This window comes from Dunckerocampus dactyliophorus, chromosome 19 (assembly GCF_027744805.1).
Source record: "Dunckerocampus dactyliophorus isolate RoL2022-P2 chromosome 19, RoL_Ddac_1.1, whole genome shotgun sequence".
In the NCBI taxonomy this organism is placed as follows: Eukaryota; Metazoa; Chordata; class Actinopteri; order Syngnathiformes; family Syngnathidae; genus Dunckerocampus; species Dunckerocampus dactyliophorus.
The window spans coordinates 8,042,552-8,064,141 of NC_072837.1; the positions used below are offsets into that span (position 1 = coordinate 8,042,552).

The window sequence follows — 21,590 nt, forward strand, 5'->3', positions numbered from 1 at the left end:
GGTCTGATTGGGCCTTTATACAATAACACAAGTTCAAGTAATTGGAGTTCACTTTCTGTTCACGTTGCACCGATTAAGTGACTGAAATTGAGATCTGGTTCACTTCAGGTCTCATTGGGTCTTAATACAATATCAATACAAGGTAAAGTCAATCTGGATCACTTTCTGTTTACATTGCACAGATAAGGAGAATCAAATTGAGATCTGGTTCACTTCAAAGACTGATTAGGACTCAATACAATAACAATATAAGGTCAAGTCAGTGGGGTTCACTTACTGTTCACATTGTACAGGTTAAGTGAATCAAATCGAGATCTGGTTCATTTCAGGTCTGATTGGGCCTCAATCAATATTTTAACAACGCATGGTAAGTTCAATTTGGATTACTTTCTGTTCACATTGCACAGGTTAGGTGAATCAAATTGAGATCTGGTTCAATTCAGGTCTGGTTGGGCCTCAATACAAAAGCAATACAAAGTGAAGTCAGATGGAATCACTTTCTGTTCATATTGCACAGGTTAAGTGAATCAAATTGCGATCCAGTCCACTTCAGAGCTGATTAGGCCTTAATACAATATCCATACACAGTAAAAGTCATTGGAGTTCACCCTCTGTTCCCATTGCACAGGTTAAGTGAATCAAATTGAGATCAGGTACACGTCAGGTCTGATTGGGCCTTTATGCAATAGCAATATAGGGTAAAGTCAATCTGGATTACTTTCTGTTCACATTGCACATCTTAAGTGAATCCAATTGGGATCGGGTTCATTCAGGTCTGATTGGGCCTCAATCAATATATTAACGATACATGGTAAATGAAATTTGGATTACTTTCTGTTCACATTGCACAGGTTAAGTCAATCAAATTGAGATCTGATTCACTTGAGGTCTAATTAGGCCTTCATTAATACAATCGCAACACAAGGTAAAGTCAACCTGGATCACTTTCTGTTCACATTGCACAAATACAGTGAATCAAATTGAGATCAGGTTCACTTCAGGTCTGCTTCGGTCTCAATCAATACAATAGCAATTCCAGGTAAAGTCAGTCGGGTTCATTTTCTGTTTACAACGCACAGATTAAATTAATTAAATTGAGATCGAGTGTATTCCAGGTCTGATTGGGCCTCAGCCAATAAAATAACTCATTTTGGATCACTTTGTTCACATTGCAAGTGAATCAAACAGAGATCAGCTCCAGATGGTTCTAAGTTTGGAGGGTTTGCATGTAAACATTTAAGTGAACCAGTTATTCTGCTTTGGTATGACAAGTTCATTTCAAAGAGGACCCAATCTTGTTCTGGTCCACTTCAGGTCTGAAAGTGACCGTGTGTGAAAACACCCTTTGTGAAAATGTTCGCAGTGAAAAATGTTGGACGATTTGAGTAATAAGTGCTTGAAAATGAACAATCGTTGTGCTTTTTTAGCGACACAAAACATATTCCAGAAGTTGATACAAAGAAAGCGGTTTAATCTGTTTAGAACAGCTGGAGCAACACATACAGTACACCAATGGCTTTACAATCTGCTCAGAATACTTTAAAAGTGAGCGTAAATACAATGGCATGTGTAACATGGAGATCAAGTGTAAAACATTGTAATGACGCAGTTGTGTATGTTTATCAGTAATGTCATGTGTGCATTTGAGGAGAAACCTGGCTCACGTTTGAGCTGCAACGGCAGATTACAGTAACATTCTTGGTACGTGATGCATCACGAGCGGGTGACAAATAACGATATTACAACGAGTGATATGCAATGTAAGACATTTCCAGTTGAAAAACGGTGCACTGCTGTAGCATTAATGTCTACACCTGTGTGACATGACTTGGATGACTGGTGACAGGAATGCTCACACTGGCAGATGAAGGCCTGCCTGCTAACTGGCTTTAGTGAACTCCAATTCTTATCAATAAATTAATGGGACATTTAAAAAAAAAAAAAAAAAAAAAAAAAACACACACAAAGACAAGCAGAATGTTTCACAATGACTTTTTGACAGTGCAGCAAAAGCAATTTGGAATGCCATCCTAAAATTAAAAAAAACATCACATTTGGTGGCGTATGGGGGAAAAACAAAGCAGAACTGCGTATTTCAGTGACTACATCATCTGTGCATTTACAATGCCTGTCAGTAGTGTCAGCACTGAAGCAAGACATGAAACAAATAATTAAAAATGTGCGCGTCCAACCGGGACGCGTGCGAAGCTGCCGTTCGGATAACAGTTACATTATGCACACAGACGGACTTTTTAAATAATAAATACATCTGTATATCGGATATGCGGTATCGTCATGCATACAGTTCAAATGTACAAAACTGAAGCGCGGGAACGAGGACGATGGAGGGCTCAAGTGTTTGAGAGCAGGTGTAAACAGTAAATAAGGCTGCAAAATATCTCTACAAAAGAAGCGGTAAAAAATATCCTGTAGTCTTTCTCCCCTAGCCCCCACAACTTGGTAATCTTTCAGAACTTTACAATTGAAGAGAAAAAGTAGAAAATAGATCTATACATATATTTGCTTTGGTCAGGGGTAGCGATATTCTACACTGTTCAAGTACAAGTGATTTTCTGAGTGAGGGTAGGGTATCCGTGTGATAAATATATACGGAGAACATGCTTATGTTACTCCTGTCGGTGCCATCTGTGAAAAATCTTATTTACATACATCATGTTTTGACTTTTTTTTTTTTGTTTAAGTGCACAACTAATGTCTCATGGCATACTTGGCTCTAGATTTGGATTCTTTTTTTGATTTTTACATTACGATATGCTGCTACTATTGCACGGATAACATGTACAGTCAATGTGCTCACAGGAATAAAAAGCTCATGTCTGGTAGGAAAAGAAAGGGTCTAAACGTAAAAATACAGGCACAAAAGGACGCATGTTGGTCTTCACCTCCTATCGGTGAGCAGGTAGATTCCCCAAAATGTTTCAAGCCTCTGAAGATGGTGAGACCACTGAGGTTTGAAGTGTGATGTAAAGAGGTACGGAGGAGTGGTGTGGTCTGTTACTAACAGTATGCGGATGGATTTGGGGGGCGGGAGGCGACTGGACATTGAGACTCAACGGCGGACAATGTGGCTCAGTCCTGAAGTTGGCTTTCCTCAGATGTCCACCTGATGGAGGGAGGAGACTGTCTGGAGTACTTAAGCTGCAGAAGGTCGCCCACTTCATTCATGGCCTCTAATACCTGGCAAGACATCACAGGGAACGTTATCATCCCGACCCGCAAAGCATGAAAAATGCATGCTGATAAAAACGCCAGATGGACAGTAAAATGACAAGAATTAACAGGAGCGAAGTGACAACCCTTAATCGCATTTGAGCATGAACACGTCTGCAGGCGTCTGAAGCAAAGGTGACTAGAAGAACAGAAAAACTCCTGCACTTCTTTCCACAGAGAATGCATCGGCATTGCAACACCGCAAAGCACCTGGAAACAATTTACCTTCCCCCTGACCTTTTTTCCCCGATTCCACGGCTCAAGGAACAGTGAGGGCTGGGTTTTCCAAAAACAGAAAAAAGCGGCTCCTGGAAGTCCTCTACAAAGGCTTTCTGATGCCCTTTAAATGGACTTTTACAAATGGTGTTGACATGCTCTGCAGTGAGATGAATGAAGTGCCTTTGGAGAGACACAGCAGCTCGTATAAAAGCCTCACTGTAATACCGGCAGACAGCTTCCAAGCGCTATTAAAATATAAGGGCAAACTGGGAGTCCTTATTATTCAACACGCTCACTCCAACACACAAACGTCCATCAGCGTGAAGCAGGGAGATTTAGTCGATTAAAAAACAACATTTCTCTGTGTTGTAAGAAACTGCTGATAAAATAAGAACAAAAAGCAGATGGTTATGTCGCCACATGGATTTAAAGCCTGCTGACAGTGGCCGACTTGAATGAAGGACTTACTGTGTCGAGCATTTCCCGGGTGTGAGCAGCTGAAATGCAGAAACGTGCTCGCGATTCGATGATGGGAGTTGCCGGGAAGCCAACGACGACTGTGCCGATGTTTCGCCTCAACATCTCTCGACCAAACGCCCTAAAATGCAATGACAATATTGACATATATTTGCAAACTCAAGGCTCAATGTGTATTTGATCTTTGCTCCGGGCCGCCACCTATCGAATGTGCAACTTATGTAGTCCCGCAGAGGGACACACATACAATAAAACATTAAAATGAAATCACACACCCAATTTTAGCAGGCATGTAGAGCATCACAGGTACGACCGGTGAGTCCTTGTTGCCATAGATGATGACGCCCATTTCGCGAAGTTTCCTGCGGAAGTAGGTGGTGTTCTCTGACAGCTGTCGGAGGCGGTCTGCACCTGGAGAAGATGTACAGACAAAACATGGTCAGATTTATCATATAATTTTGGTTTTAAAATAGCAGTATGGGACAAGCAAAGTGCAACTTTTATGCAGCTTTTTACGGTTGATGACTGGTGAAGTCATTTTAGTCGGCCTTCAAATTTCAGAACATGTCCATTATCTGACAATCACAAACAAGCCCAAGTGTAGTCTTGTCTCACAACACTTGGCTTTGAAGACAGCCAGGATTCATTAAGTCTGAGGTCAGTGGGGGTGAAACTAAACAGGCATCAATCCTCTCATGTCTGCCTGATGCGCACTGTGGATTCACCCACAGCATCCTGGGGCCGTGCCTCCTGAGATAGCATCTTAGTCAAACAAATAACCATGTGGTACAACGTGCCAGCAGCAACATACATCTGACTGTCGATGGAAAAACAACATGCATAACATAACTTCAAAGCAACCAAGTCTCAAATTATACCTTTTTTTTTTTTTTTTTTAAACCAAGTAAAGAATACAACATTGTACAGTGAACTCAAAGAACTGCTGGTAAAAAGTGACAGTTGAGACAGTTGTGTTTAGCATTCTTTCCATATCAGAGAAAGCTTTGCTGTCTTATGTTCCATTCTTAGATATGATTGAACCTTGTCCATCTTGATGCAGGCCTGTGCCAGAAACCATAAACAGCTGTCCGTGTTACGGAAACGTTAGCAGGAATCTACCAAAACAACCTTGCATCAATGTCTGGATTTCCTTTTTATTTTTTTTCTTTTCTTTTCAATTTTTTTTATTTCATTTTTAATGTTTCTATTTTATTTTATTTGTATTTATGTCTTTTGGATTCTGGATTTCCAAAGATTTGAAACAGGTGACAGGGCTGCAACCTATCAGGCTGTCACTGTAATTCTTCCACAAGGAAAACGAGAGCTGAGTTGTGTTCACAGATCAGTTCGCTTGGGTATCTTCAGACCTGATGATGTCACGTAAAAGCAGAGTAGTCCTACCCAGGGAAAAGGGCTTCAGGTGTTAAGGTTAGGGATGGGGCCGATCCGACCCGTGAGCTATGTCTTTGCTTTAGTGTTGTCAGCAAATGTAGCGAGAACAACATGAGCAAGCATGGCCAAAAGAGCAACAGCAAACGTTCACTTTTTACTGTTAAAGTCCACTTGCATTGTGGTCAAATAGTGACCAGATCCACCTGATGGAGAAAAGCCTGGAGTGGCCTTGTATGTTTGCAGTTATTATTGCAGTTATTTTAGTTTCTAAATGGGTAATGCAAATGTGACACTATTGGTATCTTAAGAAATCAATGAAAAAAACTATTCAAGAGAGAGAGAAATAACAAGATTTAGTGTTTTGTGTATGTAGATGGTCCCAATAGTGTTTGATCACCACACATCACCAGGCCCAATGCACCATGCTGCTGTGTGCCCAGTTTGAAGGCACACGAGGAAAAACCCACATCTGCAAACTATAAATAAGTCCAAGGTAGTATGCTAGCACATCGCAGCATTACATCAGTTTCGAATGTTATTGCCAAGAACTGTCCACTTCCCAGTTTTACAGTATAAAACTGCACAAAGCAAAACTACGACATTACTAGTCTTAGGTCTCTTATGCTAGAATAGTTAGTGGTTTCTTTAGTAATAGTCCTTTGTACGTAACATAATGTGAAAATATAAAAAATATGAATGAATGAACTGGACCAATCTGACATTAACATCTACAACTGGTTTATATTCAGAGACCAGCATAATGATGGCAGTGACACATGCTGGTGCATGCTGACATCTAGTGGTCAAATACAACATCACATCCAAATTACCAACTGACTCAAAAGCGCCTCAGAAACTTGGTGTTTTACATTACTTGTATTTATGTCTCGAGTGACACAGCACAGAATCACTTTAAAGCAGTTTAACACCTACCCATTGTGGTCCCATCCTCTCCCATGATGATCTTCATTGAGGTGATGATTTGCTGGGCCACAGGAGGAGGCATCGAGGTGGCGTACAGGGCGCTGTGGGAGTGCTGCCGCAGATAATCGATCAGCTCCTGACAGGGAAATGACAAAAGCATGACAGTGGATACCCCAACATTATTTCTTCCCTCCAAAAATAGGTGTTTTTTTCCACAGAAAACATATCTCATTCACCACAAGTCGATAATCATTTATAAACATGTATATATACACACACACACACATAAAATGTACAACATACCTGCACCACTGCTAAAAAAAGACCACATTTTTTATTTGTTTATGTCTTTATGCTTCACTGACAATGTTTTTTCGCCAAGTGTTAAGATTTTGCACTGTGTTCGGCGGTTCTTGAACGCACCATATTTGCTGTGAGACACTAAAGTCATCAATCATCTTACATTATCATTCATCAGCGGTGAGTATCTACTAGGGATGTAAATGTCTTTGTGATGGACCATTTGATTTGAATCGAGATAAACAGGTTACAATACGATTCAAAAACGATATATTTTTAAAAACAGAACGGTTCAATACGATTCAATGTAGTGTACAAACGATACTATACGATTCCATTCGATTCAATTCTACGGTGGGTAATGTTTTGTTGATGTAGACATTAATCTTACATTATAAAATCATTTTTACAGTATTCTCAAATGTGTAAAAGAGGACATCATATTCCCCAAGCAAGCTGTAAGACAGAACAACATGTCAAATGTATACATTTTTTTCAACACAGACTTGCAGAATGAACATCTTTTTGTTTGATGGGATCAATATAAAATATATCACTAAAAGAAACAAATGTCTTATCTTTCAGTTCAATCAATAATAAGACAAAACAGTGTAAAGCCACTCAGACAATGACATATGTCTTCAAAAATGGCATAAACGATAAGTAAATAGCACTATTTGCTACATGGGTGCAATGCAAAAATGCTGTGTTAGGTTGGAAAAGTAAACAATCCCATAATGAAAATGTCTTAACAATACTAAGCGTGCAACATTTGAGACTGAGCATAGCTCTTTCAACACTTCACGTAGGTTACAAGGGTGCAACATTTCAAAGTAAACAAGTTACGAATCAAAAATGTACCAGACCTGCCTCTGTTGGTCTGACAGGTTAAGATATGTCGCGCCCCCCCTGGACTTCACAGCTGCTCTGCACAGTCTACAAATGGCGTGGCTTTTGTGTACTTCCACTTCTAGTTAAAATTTTTTTTTTTGTTCTTTTATTTTTTTTTTTTGCTCATGTGCTGAAACTTTCACGGTAGTGCTAGCTACCGCTAGCACGCCTGCTGCTATTTATATCCATTCTTGTCTTCAGTCATGGCAAGCTATGGAGCATGAGCGATAATCTTTTTGCCGCCAGCCCAAGCTCTCGTATTGTTTATAAGACTGTCAACTGATTGAGTCTCTCGTGATACTCTGTGCATGACTCCACAATCGATTAATCTAAAGATTTATGGCTGATTGTTATCGATGCAGGAACTACCGGCGCAGCCAAACCTCCCGCTTATCAAACACCCCTACAAAAAAAAAGCATGCGCGGGTGCAGCGTTAGTTCACTAACCTTTTTGCCTCCAATGTAACCCCCGGCACTGCCAAAGCTCTTGGTGAACGTTCCCATCATGATGTCCACATCTGTGGGATCGAGGCCAAAGTAGTCCACCACTCCTTTGCCGTGAGGCCCCAAAGCCCCGATACTGTGTGCCTCATCCAGGTACACGTACGCCTTGTAGCGCTTCTTCAGGGCAATCACCTCTGGCAGACGCACAATCGAACCTTCCATGCTTCAAGACAAGAAAGTGGAAGCGAAAACATTAAAAACATTCTAAAATGTGTTTTTAGGATATTACAAATCCAGGAATCTGCTTTGGGAGAATTCACAGAAGCAGGCCCACAATCCAACTCCGGCATCGGGCATGCGAGTTGACCTGTGCAAACCACAGCTTGACTTCTAACAGCCTTTGTTGTAGTCGTGTTTATATGCATAAGCACTGTCGATTTTAGCAGTTTCCCTTAGAAGACCTGGGAGAAGTCAGACTCCATTATTGTTGCATTAGTACAAGGACATTGATTAAGCTTCGCTGGTTCTTTGAGCACTGTATTGATCCTCAAGATTGATTACTTTTACAGTAAATATACATCAAGGACAGTGGGAACATGTTCAAACTGCTTTAGATTTTATACTTTGACCAAAAAATATTGTGGCATCCGAGAGCACTCTAATTTAATTTTGTAATTTGAATCACATTCCAATTCTTATGTTCAAGATTTCAGATCTATCAGAACATGTGCCAAATATTTTATATTCAGATTCTGACATTTTTCCACCATTTTTTATATAATAAAGCATAAAAATTGGATGGTACAGTAGATCCTAGCCATGGCAAAAAACCCCCAAACAAATCAGAACAGACAGCCATGAAAAAAACCTTCCAAAATGCCTGTTTTTTTATACAATAAACCCGGTTATTAAACACATTTTGAATAGTTTTACACATTAAGAAACAATTACGGGCATACAGTATACAGTACTGCACTTACAAAAATGTGCAGTTACAGTACACAACATCACGTCTTGTTAAAGCATCTGACTTGTGACTTGAGAAGCACTTTATTACCCCCATGCAGATTGCACCATTAAACCTCTTTCTATTTAAGTTGCCATAAAAAAAACAATTATTATTATATTATTACTCATGAACAGCAAATAGGCAGCAATCTACTTACTATACTGTAGTCTATGAACCATCCGGTCACATATTCCCAGTAATCTTTCCATCTAGGTTTGCATAACATAATCAAGCATACCTGTAAATGCCCTCCACAATAATGAGAATTTTTCTCCAGGGCCGATGGGTCCTTGGCTGCCCATGTACGATGGCGTCTCGCAGGAGTTTTTCTAGGCTTTGCATGTCTACAGAGAAAGGGAGGGGTTTAGAATTGCGATGCATGTTGGCTGTTCCTTCAGCCACGACTCTCTCAACAGTTATGGAAGAGATTGTTCGGTGTCACCTACTGTTATGCTTGAAGACTCGAATTGTTGAGCCAGAAAGACGGGCCCCCAGCACCAGCGATGCATGATTCAGCTCGTCACTTAAGATAAGACACCCCTACAATCAAATAAATGCAAAAATGTTAAATATATATGCAGTATTTAACCAACAAGCAGAAATATATTTTCTTGTATTTTGTCTATTGTGTTCCCTTACCATTACATGTCAGTGTTATGGCAACACGTGATGTACTTCAGCAAGTTTCCCAGGGAGGGAATACATGTCTAACATTGTTTAAACAGTTTGGGAAACAGACTGAGTCATTATTTTGGCCATAAGACAGAAGCATCAACACAGTTGTGTCGACAACGTGCGTGTCTTAACAGTTACAAATACCATGAACACCACAAAGCATGAAAAACAAGACTTTCATTGGCAACCTGCAACAAGTTTTAGCTGGATGCCACACCTGAGAGAGTATAACAAACATACGTACGCTACAGCTGAAAATCATGTAACAAAAGGGGGGAAAACATCCAATTTACAGTTATTATCACAACATTTACATTTTTTGGGCTAAAACTGCACAGACAATTCATAGAATACAGGATTTCACATTATGGACATTTTGGTATTGAGCAATGACTTCATCAGCAATGGTCTGTTCTCATTTAAGTGCATAGATTTGGCACAATTCGAACAGAATGAATTGATACTTGATACACCATTCTGGCGACGTGCTGTATTGTAATGTTGCCGTTCAAAATGCCAGTGTACGTGAAAGCACCTTGCTCGTCGTCGGTGGATAATGAGGAAATGTATTGTGTGATACTGTGAATAGCGACGGACGAACATGTGGGAGTTTTAAGTGTTGGAATTGAGCACTGCTGTTAGCGTGTTAACGTCTGCAATAACGTTTAAAAAGAGTGTCAGACTCTGTGTGTCCCTGTCGGGAGGCTTACAACACGTTGCTTGTACAATATCACCTTCAAGCACTTGTTGCAAGTGTCTGAGTTTGCATTAATGTAACGATAATCGATATATCGATTAATCAAATGATTAAAAAAATAAAAAGTCGGTCATTTTGCTGGCCTCGATAAATTGACATGTGCCATGTTTGTTTTCCTTTTTCTACTCTCTTTACCGCACAGGCTGAATAACAAGAGGGTTCACTCATCACAATGGTGAAGTTAGTTTGTTGGACGCTAGATATTCGTCTCGATCGCTGTTAATTTCACGTTGGCAGTTGGATATTCAGCTCCGTAGCAACAGCGGTAGTTCCCCCTCACTGTGCCCGGACTGCTCTCTCATGGTGCGGGGAGCTCACACGGGAAGAGTGTGTGGAAATATTTCTCCAGCAGACCGCTCATTCGCAGCGGCATGTCCTCACAAACGCTAACCAGCTCTCTCCTAAACGGAACATGTCGAGGCGGCAACTGGAAACATCGGCTAATTTGGCAACTAGCCAGTATAAGCTACCTGGGTTAGCTTGGTTTAGCGGAGCATGCTAATGAGGCTGTGTGTCTGTGTGCCACTCAGGCTGTATGAGTTGTGCTTGTTAATGTAACCCAGCATTTTAGATTGGCCGCTGACTTTGTGCAAGTTGTGTGTGGAATAGGGATAACAGCCACGGCGTCAAGAGGCACTCGATAGCTATCTCACTTAGCCATAGTCAAAACACATTTTCATTACGCTTGCGGCCTTCAAAATAAGAGCGGCGCACACACTGTCTTAATAGTGGTAATAAAATTAGGGTGTCATAAAAATTGCTTACATTAATAAAGCTATTACAATTGCATCTGCAATTTTATTTTAAAGCTTCTGACATTCCAAATACAATGTTAAATACTCTTGAGAAATTAGGGTTATTGCTTTTGATGTACTTGCATTATAGGATAAGCGGCATAGAAGATGGATAGATGGATGGTACTCGCATTATTATGCCATATAATTAATGAAATAATGGTCTCCAAAAATGTTGTCACCAATATTGATTATCGACAAGAATTTGTGGGACAATTGTAGTCCAGCAAAGGTTGTTATCAAGACAAGCCTACACCAAAACTTTAGGCTTGGTTACTACCGTTTACGTCGGCGCTGGTGCCAAAACGATTTTCAGTTTCAGTATGCATCACTTTGCATACATAACTGAGCCACACTGCTAGCTCAACTGGCATTAAACTTTGCAGTAAGTATTGAAATATACCCCATCCTCCATTTTCTACCGCTTTTCCTGTTGAGGGTCACAGGGCACATACAGAAACCATATCTAGAACATCACTGAGTGGTTGATTGAACCCACGCTCCTTGCACCAAGTCAGGCGAGTCAACCACTTGACCATCAGTCACTTGAAGTGTATGAAGTAACTTTGCACATTGCACAACCGTTACAAGTTTTGATGCTTCTGCTATCAACATGCAGCAAGTCAAGTCATGTGTCATGCATCTAAATTCATAGTCAGATAGAGTATTTGGTGAATACTTTTTTAAGCACTTGTAAAACTATCTCTAGCAGGTGTTTTCCTTCATGAACTCCTAAATTACGTAACATTAGCTGGCCACAACACAAACTAGCACTATGAAAAAGAGAGGGAGTAATACAAATATGCAGCAACTTGATAAGTAAAGAATGTACGAGCCTCCTTGTCAATGGTTTTGGCTCTTTCACCACTTTTGGCTACTCAAAACGCTCACCCTTCTGCCAACTCTGGTTTTTATTTCCTGTTCAAACACTGGCTATTAAATACTAAGCAGCAAGTAAGAACTCATATGACTGGCTTACATTTAGATCAACAGTGGCAGCAATTTATCAAACAAAAGCAGCAACCTCCTGAAGAAACAATGTTTTCAAATCTTTATCCTGAAAGCCTTGGAACTGTGTGACCCGCTCACGGTTGGCCTTGCATTTAAAACCAGGAACAGGAAAGCATGCTTTATCCCGTAAAGGTACACTTTGTCTGAACTCTATCTTAAAATTACAGTCAGGGCACAATGTGGTTCGTCAGGGGGAATATCATGCCAAGTGGAGAACAAAAGAATAAAAGGAAGAGAGTGAAATTCCATACCTTTCCGGTAAGAGCAGGAATGTTCATGGAATTAGTAGCGAAGCCCATGCCAAAAGCCATAGCGGACTCCACACCAAGGAACCTGGCTATCAACTGCTCCATCTCTTCATGGATGTCCAGGTTCCCTAGAAAAGGACAAAATGTTAATGTGGTAGAAGAGCTGTCTAATAAACAATAAATAACATCATCTTTCGGCTGTATGCTTGTACTATACACATTTTTTTGTTTGTTTTTCTTGTTGAGATGTTGAGATTACTTCTATCCACTCCAAACATACTTAAGTGTCACAGTAAATTAAATTACCGTAATTTCCGGTGTATAAGCCGCTACTTTTTTCCTCATTCTTTGAATCCTGCTGCTAATTTATCGCTAAAAAAAACACAGTTCCTATAATGCTTACAGTGCAGCTTCAGGAAGTACTGACGTGGAGGCTCATATCACGTTTTGAAGTCTTACGCAGCGATCGTGTTTTTATCTGACACAGCCTAAGTAAGTTCGATCAAGTGTAGAAGTACTACAGCTTCTGCTTGGATTATCACCAACAGGTTTCAAAAGGCTGCGTGATGAAGACAAAAGCTCAAGCTAAACGGGGTAATTTGCTGACGAACACAGAGAAACCGAGAGCGTCAACAAAAGAGAGAGAGACTGACAAAGTGTGTGATGAAGGAATTAGGAGGCTGTTCAATTGTGACGAAGAGGATGACTTTAGGGATTTTAGTTCCCAGGAGGAGGATGAGGATGGTAGTAAATTACTTTTCTGGTAGGCTATTGTTTAACTAGCCGTGTTACACGCACTGTTCGGCACTGTTTAACTAGCTGTACTGCACGCACTGTTTGCCGCTGTTTTGGAAAAAAACATTTATTTAATCAAAAGTTATAAAAAAAATGTGTAACACCTTTCTGTGTACTAAATATCTCATGTTATAACGTGGACACCTGCGGCTTATAGACAGGTGCGGCCTATGTATGTACAAATCTTTTTTTCTCTTTCCATTCAGTGGGTGCGGCTTACATACTGGGGAATCAACATTTGCTGATTAGGTTTTTGAAAAAGGTGCATCCAGTTTTAATCAATATTTAAAACACTTTTGCAAACCAAAACAGAAAATTTAGAGATCAATTTAGGGTCAACGAATGTCAGGGCTTCCCATAAATTAATTTATCTGTGATAAGCCATGACAAATAAAAATGGGCTGCTACAGAAACTTGCCGCTATCTGTTCACCCTCACTTCCATTCACACTATAATGATCCGTGTGAAGTGAATGGGGTGTAGTTACAACCCCGTACAAACAAAGTCTCACTCACGGCGCGAACCAAAAAATAAACAGCACAACACTAACAGGTAAGCCTAAACACAACAACAATGAACTACCATTCTATGTGGGTAACACTGACTAAGCACTACAACACAGACATAACTTTAGCTACTACAGTATTTACAAAGTGCCCACAAGGCATGCTGGGTATTCCAGCAGCAACTACAGTATGCTATGTGACAATATAGTGAGCTATTAGATGTACAATCACATGTACACTATCTTTAAAATCAGCACAAACCTGACATGAGTCCAGGAAACTTTTTTTTTTTTTTTTTTTTAATGCGCATGTTATTGGAGGCATGCGCACACTTCCACCGCTGCACAAAATGAAACCAACAACTGTAAGTCAATAACTTTGTGTTGTGTTGTTCAACAAGGCTTAGAGACTTGAAATAATTTATGACAAACAAACCAAAAAGCTTTATTTACCCATCCACACACAAACATTGAGTTGTGTGTCATGGTCCAGTTATGCAAATTAGAAGATACTGGCATATTTTATTGGCGCCAGCTAAAAATAAAAGCATACTTTTGTGTGCGTTTTCAAAACCTTGATAGTGTACTCATTTGTTAGCGATACAATACCAAAAATAAAGATATGTATTGATTCTCTCACCCAATTCACAGCGAGTGCTGCCCACTCCCACACCGTACTTGTGTGTGACCTCAACAGCAGCGTCAGCACAAGGGCCAGTGTTCTCTGCAAAGCCCAGATAATTGTACGAGCCCATGTTGATGACGTCCTTCACCACTTTGCCCGTGTGCCTGAAGGAGACGAGAACAATGAGATTCAGGGACAGAGGTCAACGGCCCGGGGTCAAGGTAAAATAATTAACTTCAGCATGTGGGGGCCGTTGCTGTGCAAACATTTCCTGCTCAGCACTGTCCTTTAAATGCCCCCGTCAACCAGCAGCGTGGTGTTACGCAATTTATCTCAAGAAAACTCAGATTAAGCACACGGCAGCAGTCAGACATATTTTAAACATTCCAATCTGGATAAATATACAGTGGATACAGTGAACACACCCTGATAAAGACCACAATAAATCAGTTCAAAATTTGGGGAAATTGTGGCCAAAGTTCAACTTTCCAGATGTTTGTTTCAATTTGTTTCTTAATTTGAACCCCCAGTTTTAAAAAGTGGTTTGGAACAACAACAGCAACAACAACAACAACCGTACGCATCATCAGATGAACACCACAGTGTAGTGAATCATTGTGGAATCTTATGTTAGTTAATAAACACCTTTGTATAAGGTTCAATTCAATACAGGTTACCAATTATTTTATACAATACTTCTTTTTTCTGAAAACCGTGTCATGTGTCATTGTGCAAATGCAACAAATAAAATAACATCATTTCGTTTATATAACACAAGCACAAGGTATGCTTTAAATCAGGGGTTCTCAACTGGTCTCAACGTGGGGCACACCTTTTCCAATATCATTTAGTTGCGACACACTTTTATTTAAACCATCTTTGTAATTATGTTTTACACTTTTTTTATATTAAAGTCATTAATATATATATATATATATTTTTTTTTTTTACACTACACTTTTAAGTCATTTTTATTTATTTTTTTACACTTTTATTTAGATAATTTGTATTTTTTACATATCTTTTTTTATTTATGCTTTCATTTATATATTTAGTTTATGCTTTCATTTATATATATATTTATATATATATATTTAATACAAATTAAATTTCATATAATTTATTTAAATGAGGAACATATATATATATATATATATATATATATATATATATATATATATATATATACACACACGAGTCAAACCACACCTTACATGAGAAAGTGCCTCAATACTTTTGACTTTTTTTGTTCCCGTGTTTTACAGTCACGTTACATTTATATAAACTGTGTGATGTAGTTGTGATTACTACTTGCATACACTAACTTTACTATACATATTAACTTACTGAAAGGTCCAGTTGTAGTCAGGGGAAACCCGCTCCACCAGGTCCATCTTCGCCCCAGGGACACTACAGATGGGACGGTTCCAGTTGTCTCGGATGCGCATGTATAGGTTCCTGGTGTAAAAGTTCTCAAAGTCTTGATACAGCGGGACAAAATCCTACAAAGGAAACAAGTAGTAATTAGGATGTGCAATGGTGACAAAATGGACCAGAGTTGGTGGTAGAATCAAATACCACCAAATCAATTTGGATCACATTTTTAGTGATGTCTTTACTCATGAGCTGTCACAAACATGAAACATATTCTATCATCCTAAAACATTTAGCGTGAACACAAAGAGAGCGGGACTCGGTTTGCTTCTCCAGAGTTTAAATATTTATGAACCTTCTGCTCCTCTCGCTCGCGGGCCATGCTGCACTTTCCAATGTTCCAGTGGCGGAGGAAGTCGCGGAGATAGCCGAAGATGGTGAGGATGCCGTAGCCCACGTAGGTAAGCACGGCCACCAGTAGAGGAGTCTGCTCAAATGACTCCACAAAGGGCCTCTTGTACAGGCTTGAGTTGTTGTGTGTGCCATGTTGGTTCTGGGGGACAAAACAGGCATTATCATTTATAACTGAAAATGGGAAAAAAAAAAACTATGACGTTTTGGTGTCTCATTTACACAGCTACAGCTATGTAGCTGTGGATTGATACTGTCATTGAGAATTTGGTCAATTTTGTGGAATTGCAAAATTCAGTCAGTGTCAACTAGTTTGTGGTATAAAGCAGGGGTCACAAACCACCAGGCCGGGCGGGAAATGATAAAAAAAAAAAAAAAAAAAAGCACTTATCTTTGTAATGTCTTTGTAAATAAGTACATAAAATTTTATGTAAATGCATGTCGATTTTGGAAATTCGGGCCATTATTTTATTTTAAAAGTAATATGCAGCTAGAAATCCTACAGTTTTTGCATGTTTCTGTTGTTTGTTGCGAGCGGCGACATGTCCCCATTTGCTCAACGGTCCTTGAATGCACCACAATGCATGCGCTAACTTTCCCCCACGCTGCACAGATATACTACTCAGGGTTTCCCCAAGGATTTTTTGAAGCTGTGGTGGTGGGCTGCCGCCTCTGTGTCGCTGTGGCAGGATTTTCTTTTTTTAAAATATTCAAATTTACTGTCTGTAATAATGTCAACATTAGGGTCGTTTTCACAGGCTTGAACAACAAATGCAGTAATTAACTTTAAAAGCCATTCTCTCGGCCATTTCTTCCACTCCGGGGCAGACAGGTGATTCCGGTGCATGTTGTTCAAAATAAATTGCAGTGAAACGGTTTTATATTGATATTTGGTTTCAAATGAATTGTGATCAATACGTAAACAATAGGCTATATATGTATCTATATAGCACAGGGGTGCTCACACTTTTTCATCCTATGGGATACTTTGTCCCAAAGATTACAATTATGATCATTAGTATTTCACATTTCACACTATAGTAGAGTTCATGACGTGAAGCGCAGCCATGAAACAGTTGACTTTTTTTTCTTTCTACATAAGTAGCCGCTACAAGTGAAGGGATGACTTTTGCTATCGATATAGGTATCTTACCGCTGAGTTAGTTTATCCGTAATCGGAATAATAAAGAAGTAAGTTGCGTGATCCGTGTGTGGCTTCCAACGTCTGTTCTCGACTTTTTTTATGTGGTTGCTGTGCCACAAGAGCGAATCAGGATGGGGGCTTAATGTCAGCTGACTGATGCCATATGACATCTACGAAGTGACGGTTATGATGTAGGTGACATGCGACCAACACTACCGTCGCGATTGCTGCAATGGGCACCCCTGGTAGAGCATATATGACCATTCACATGCAGTATTACTTCACATTGTGTTCACGTAAAAAACAAACAACAACAAAAAACTCATTTCCAAGGTGTGGCGGCTTTTATTGAGCCGTGGCCCCCCGCCACGATCTATTACATGTCGTGGAAACCCTGCTACTATAGTATATTTTTTATTTGACCTCATATTTGGTGTTGATGCTATGTGGGAATGTACAAAGATAAGGTTTAATGTTGTTACTGAGTGCTAATGGGCATATTTGCGGTGTCTACAGCCTCAAGTTAACTCATGATAGCACACTGCCTGTTACCACACACATCCAACAGCCAAGTTAGTTCTTTCTGAAAAACAAACTCCACAAAGTTTGAGGAACTGGTAAAAGAACACACAGACCTCCTCTTCCCGGCAGCATTACTGTATTGTGCTCAATTTGACACTAATAAAACCCGAGATTCAGAAAATCCTTTTATTTCAGTATGAGAATGCCCGATTACGTCACAGTCAACAGCACCGTCAACTTTTAATTTTAAATGGAACACAAAGCACCACGATTGTAAAGACTTGGACTTTTGTCCTCGGATGTAAATATTTAAAACACCAAACACTTTGGTACTCCCAATTGCTGTCCCAAAACAGTAAAATTCTACAGATGGGAGCTGAGGTCAAACCCAGGACCACCTGGCTATGAGGCAGACGTGCCAACTAGTGCACCACTGTGCTGCCCAACTAACAAATGAATTTGATGAAAAGTATTTTAAAACTTATGTAAAAATATCACAATTTGGCAAAGTCAACAGAAAACAATGATGCTGGTCACTCCTTACAAAACGTACCCTGCAGCTTAGCACCACCTCATGTGATCAGTCATGCCTCTCTCCAAGAAATACCTCTGAGGCAGGAAACGCTGCAGAGTGTAAGCATCTAAAGCTACTTGGACGTGACCTTCCCTCCAAGGAAAGACGGAGGAAAAGGTTTTTGGCACACTGATGTAGACACCCACACTCACCCATCAAATACATTTAGTTAAGCCAGTGCTTCATTCTGACAAACATGACCTTCACGTTTGCTTATGCCACCAAACAAGAGCAGAAAGACATTTTTGATGCCGCATTTTACAGCTTAACTCAAAAATGCACCAAGGCTGTTGCAGTATTAAAAACTGACAGGACATGTTGCATTCATTTTGACTTTACTCATCCAATGTGAAGCCCTTCTTTTACTTTTCGCAGGACGAAGCAAGCATAAAAACTGTACAACTACGGATACTTTATTAGGTTCAAGTGCACCACCTAATGACAGCCAATGAAGGAACTATCACATTGGCTGCTTAAATAAATAACAATGCTCTGTTTTGATTGATAATCATATTCTCTTTACTGCTGTGGCGTAGTTTGCAAGGGTGCAAATTTGCTCATTGCAATTCCAGGACAGGACTGCCATCTATTTGTGGCAGTGATGGGTTTGAGGGGTGATTTTTTTATGTCACAAACAAGATGTCAGAGCCCCAAATTGTACACGGTTATGTCTTTGTTTCATTGATAATGTTTTTCATGAAGAATTAAGATTTTCAAACTTTGTCTGGCGGTCCTTGAGCACACCACAACTATGCGCGATGAGATGCAAAAGTTAAACCGGTACAAAACTTTCTCCGGTGCTGCCATAGATGAATAAACCCACCAAATACAAGAAAAACGTTGGTGTTTTTATTTTTTTTTAACATGAACACACACATCAATACCTTTGCCACTCTAAACCAGTTAAAACCCCAGGAGACAGCTCATCTTTTTGAGAGCTTCTCTGTTTTAGTCTCACAAGTCTTGTCGCTGATTTCTCGCTAAAGGTTGGCAACACTGATCCCTCCTGCTACATCTTCTTATTCGCTGGCGTATGAGGTTTGTAAACAAGCGGAGTTACAGAGACAGTCCCATTACAAGGTGTTGAACAGGAGCCGCCAAAAATCAATGAATTTATGGGGAACACTGGCATTGCATAGATGGTTGTAATATTTTGCCTCTCGCATACAGCTAACTAAGACAACCAAAACATTAAAATCTGTCAGTATGATGGGGTGCAGTCCGGCATGATTGCAATGACAATAATAAAGATCATGTCAAATGAATACCCCTGTGTGAATAGAAAACTGAGCTTCATTATCTTTGTACCTAGGCATGTTTGGAGGCGGATGTAATGCTGTGACTCGTGAGTGTGCATAACCATGCAAATCCTGCGCTTTACTGTGGAATGTAAGCCTCTCGATCCCAAAATACTATCACAATGAAGTCACATTATTGTGCGAAAACTACAAATGCAACACTAACACATGGAAAGCATGCATGTTCACCCAACCTCCACCACTAAACTATGTTTTCTATTCCACTGTGGAAGGGACCACACCCTTGACAGCATCGAGACATTCCTATCCTGTTTAAGTGTCATGTGGAAGCAGGCCCGCTCTGCTCTCCTAGGACACACACACACACTAGTAACACAGGCCCTGGTTGTCGTCGTCGTCTTCTTCTCATTAGCCAAGGTAAACAGAGACCGGTCTGACTTCACAAGACACTCGCAGGGCAAAAAGAACAGGGTGTAATATTACAGGCAGCTTACACTACAACCCTGGCCCATCAGGCAGCATAAGGCCATTGTTACTACACAATTAAAAAGACTGAACTGTGCTAAGCGACACTTTTATACAACAAAATTGCTCACCAGGAACAGTTTTAACAAGCTATAATATTAGCAACAACTATTATAAATCCATTGGACGCCTATGCATGGTGTGGTATGGTATGGAATGGTATGGTTTATTTGTTTCAGACAAGAAATGAAAGTGTTGCACAGACAAACGGGACACTATAATAAAATAATTGAGGGTTAATAAGCGCTGCTGCTTCTTAGTCCTTTTTGCACATGAATTGTGCAAACGTAACCACATTATATAACAAATACCATACCATACCACACCATGTCAAAGTGCTGACAATATATACTAGCATGCAACGTAACTTCCGGGCTTTGGAGACAACTAGTTCGCTTGCTAAACTCTACTAATCAACTATATATAACACTGGAATAAAAAGGACAATGTAAATGTTCGTCATAATAAGTGAATCTAAGCAAAGACACAATAAAATACATATATCGTGTTTGTTTTAAGTGAAACTAGTTGAGGCGAATACACAGTTGAAGGCTTCTGTGGGTTTGTTGACATATATGTATGAAGGCAAACATTAACTTTAATCTCTCCAACAACGTGAGGCCCGTTGACAGAATTAGTCTGTCATCTGGTCCAGTGATTGTAGTTTTGATCCACAGTGTTTGCATAGTGGAAGAAATGTTTCTCCATGTTTGACGGTGCCCTATAGTCGGATGACGTATGTCGGACGCAGCAGCCGCTCATCGTCTAAGTAAAAAAACAACTAATATGGCAAAAAAGAATATTCGGAGCTTTAAAAAATATGTAAAAGATCTACGGTACAAATTTAGTTCCGAGATTTGAAACGGTTCGGGGCCGTCCTCTGGTTGACGGGCGGGCGGCCTCACCTTCTCCCCGGGGCGACGATACTTCTGCGGCTGTTGAAACAGGCAGTGGTTCTTCACGAAGCCATTTTTGCTCGCTTTTTGGCCACTCGATGTGCGGCGACAGACGTCTCCGTTGAGCAGTTTGTTCGCGGAGCTTTCGGTCATCGCTGTAGGCTCGCTGCGGCGGGTAAATATCACAAATTCAAGTAGCCCAACTTGGGTGCGGATAATCGGGAAGTCATGTATGAACTCCGAGAAACCGTCGATTCAACGCCCACTGCGCTGAGTCTGCATGAGCCCGCCGGAAATACACGCCCCCCTGACGAGCTGCCATTGGCTAATAAGGGTGGTCATTCACAAAGATCGTATATTCACGTTTGAGGGCGTTCTTCTTGCAAATCATTCACCAAACCCACGAAAGAGGATGTTAATATATACGTTGGAGAGTGGGGGGTCTTTCTTTTATTAATATCTTTGTCAAATGTCACCAGTTTCACCAGAGTGGGTCGCCCTGAAACCCTCCCCATGGAAATAACTCATAATAACCTTTGGTCAGGCGTCAACCTAATACACTGTCTGTGACGCAAATTCTCACCTGAG

The 21,590-nt window shown here is 40.2% G+C and overlaps 1 protein-coding gene across 1 annotated transcript; it reads right to left on the bottom strand.

Annotated features, from left to right (window-relative positions):
• Nucleotides 1–221: 221 nt before the first annotated feature.
• On the bottom strand, nucleotides 222–21,284 carry sptlc2b (serine palmitoyltransferase, long chain base subunit 2b). The gene is made up of 12 exons (XM_054762099.1): nucleotides 21,012–21,284; nucleotides 16,027–16,224; nucleotides 15,645–15,799; nucleotides 14,313–14,461; nucleotides 12,376–12,500; nucleotides 9,334–9,427; nucleotides 9,126–9,231; nucleotides 7,882–8,101; nucleotides 6,253–6,379; nucleotides 4,203–4,338; nucleotides 3,919–4,048; nucleotides 222–3,198 (listed from the first exon to the last, which is right to left on the bottom strand). The coding sequence occupies exons 1-12, from the start codon at nucleotides 21,153–21,155 to the stop codon at nucleotides 3,091–3,093; spliced, it is 1,692 nt and encodes a 563-aa protein (XP_054618074.1). The 5' UTR covers nucleotides 21,156–21,284; the 3' UTR covers nucleotides 222–3,090.
• Nucleotides 21,285–21,590: the final 306 nt, after the last annotated feature.

Excerpts from the sequence above, each read along its gene's own strand:
- sptlc2b (XM_054762099.1), bottom strand. The coding sequence starts at position 21,155 with ATGACCGAAAGCTCCGCGAACAAACTGCTCAACGGAGACGTCTGTCGC. Across the intron at positions 4,339-6,252 it reads AGAGGATGGGACCACAATGG|GTGCAGACCGCCTCCGACAG; the intron begins GTAGGTGTTAAA and ends CATCTTCTCCAG. Across the intron at positions 3,199-3,918 it reads CCCGGGAAATGCTCGACACA|GTATTAGAGGCCATGAATGA; the intron begins GTAAGTCCTTCA and ends ATGTCTTGCCAG.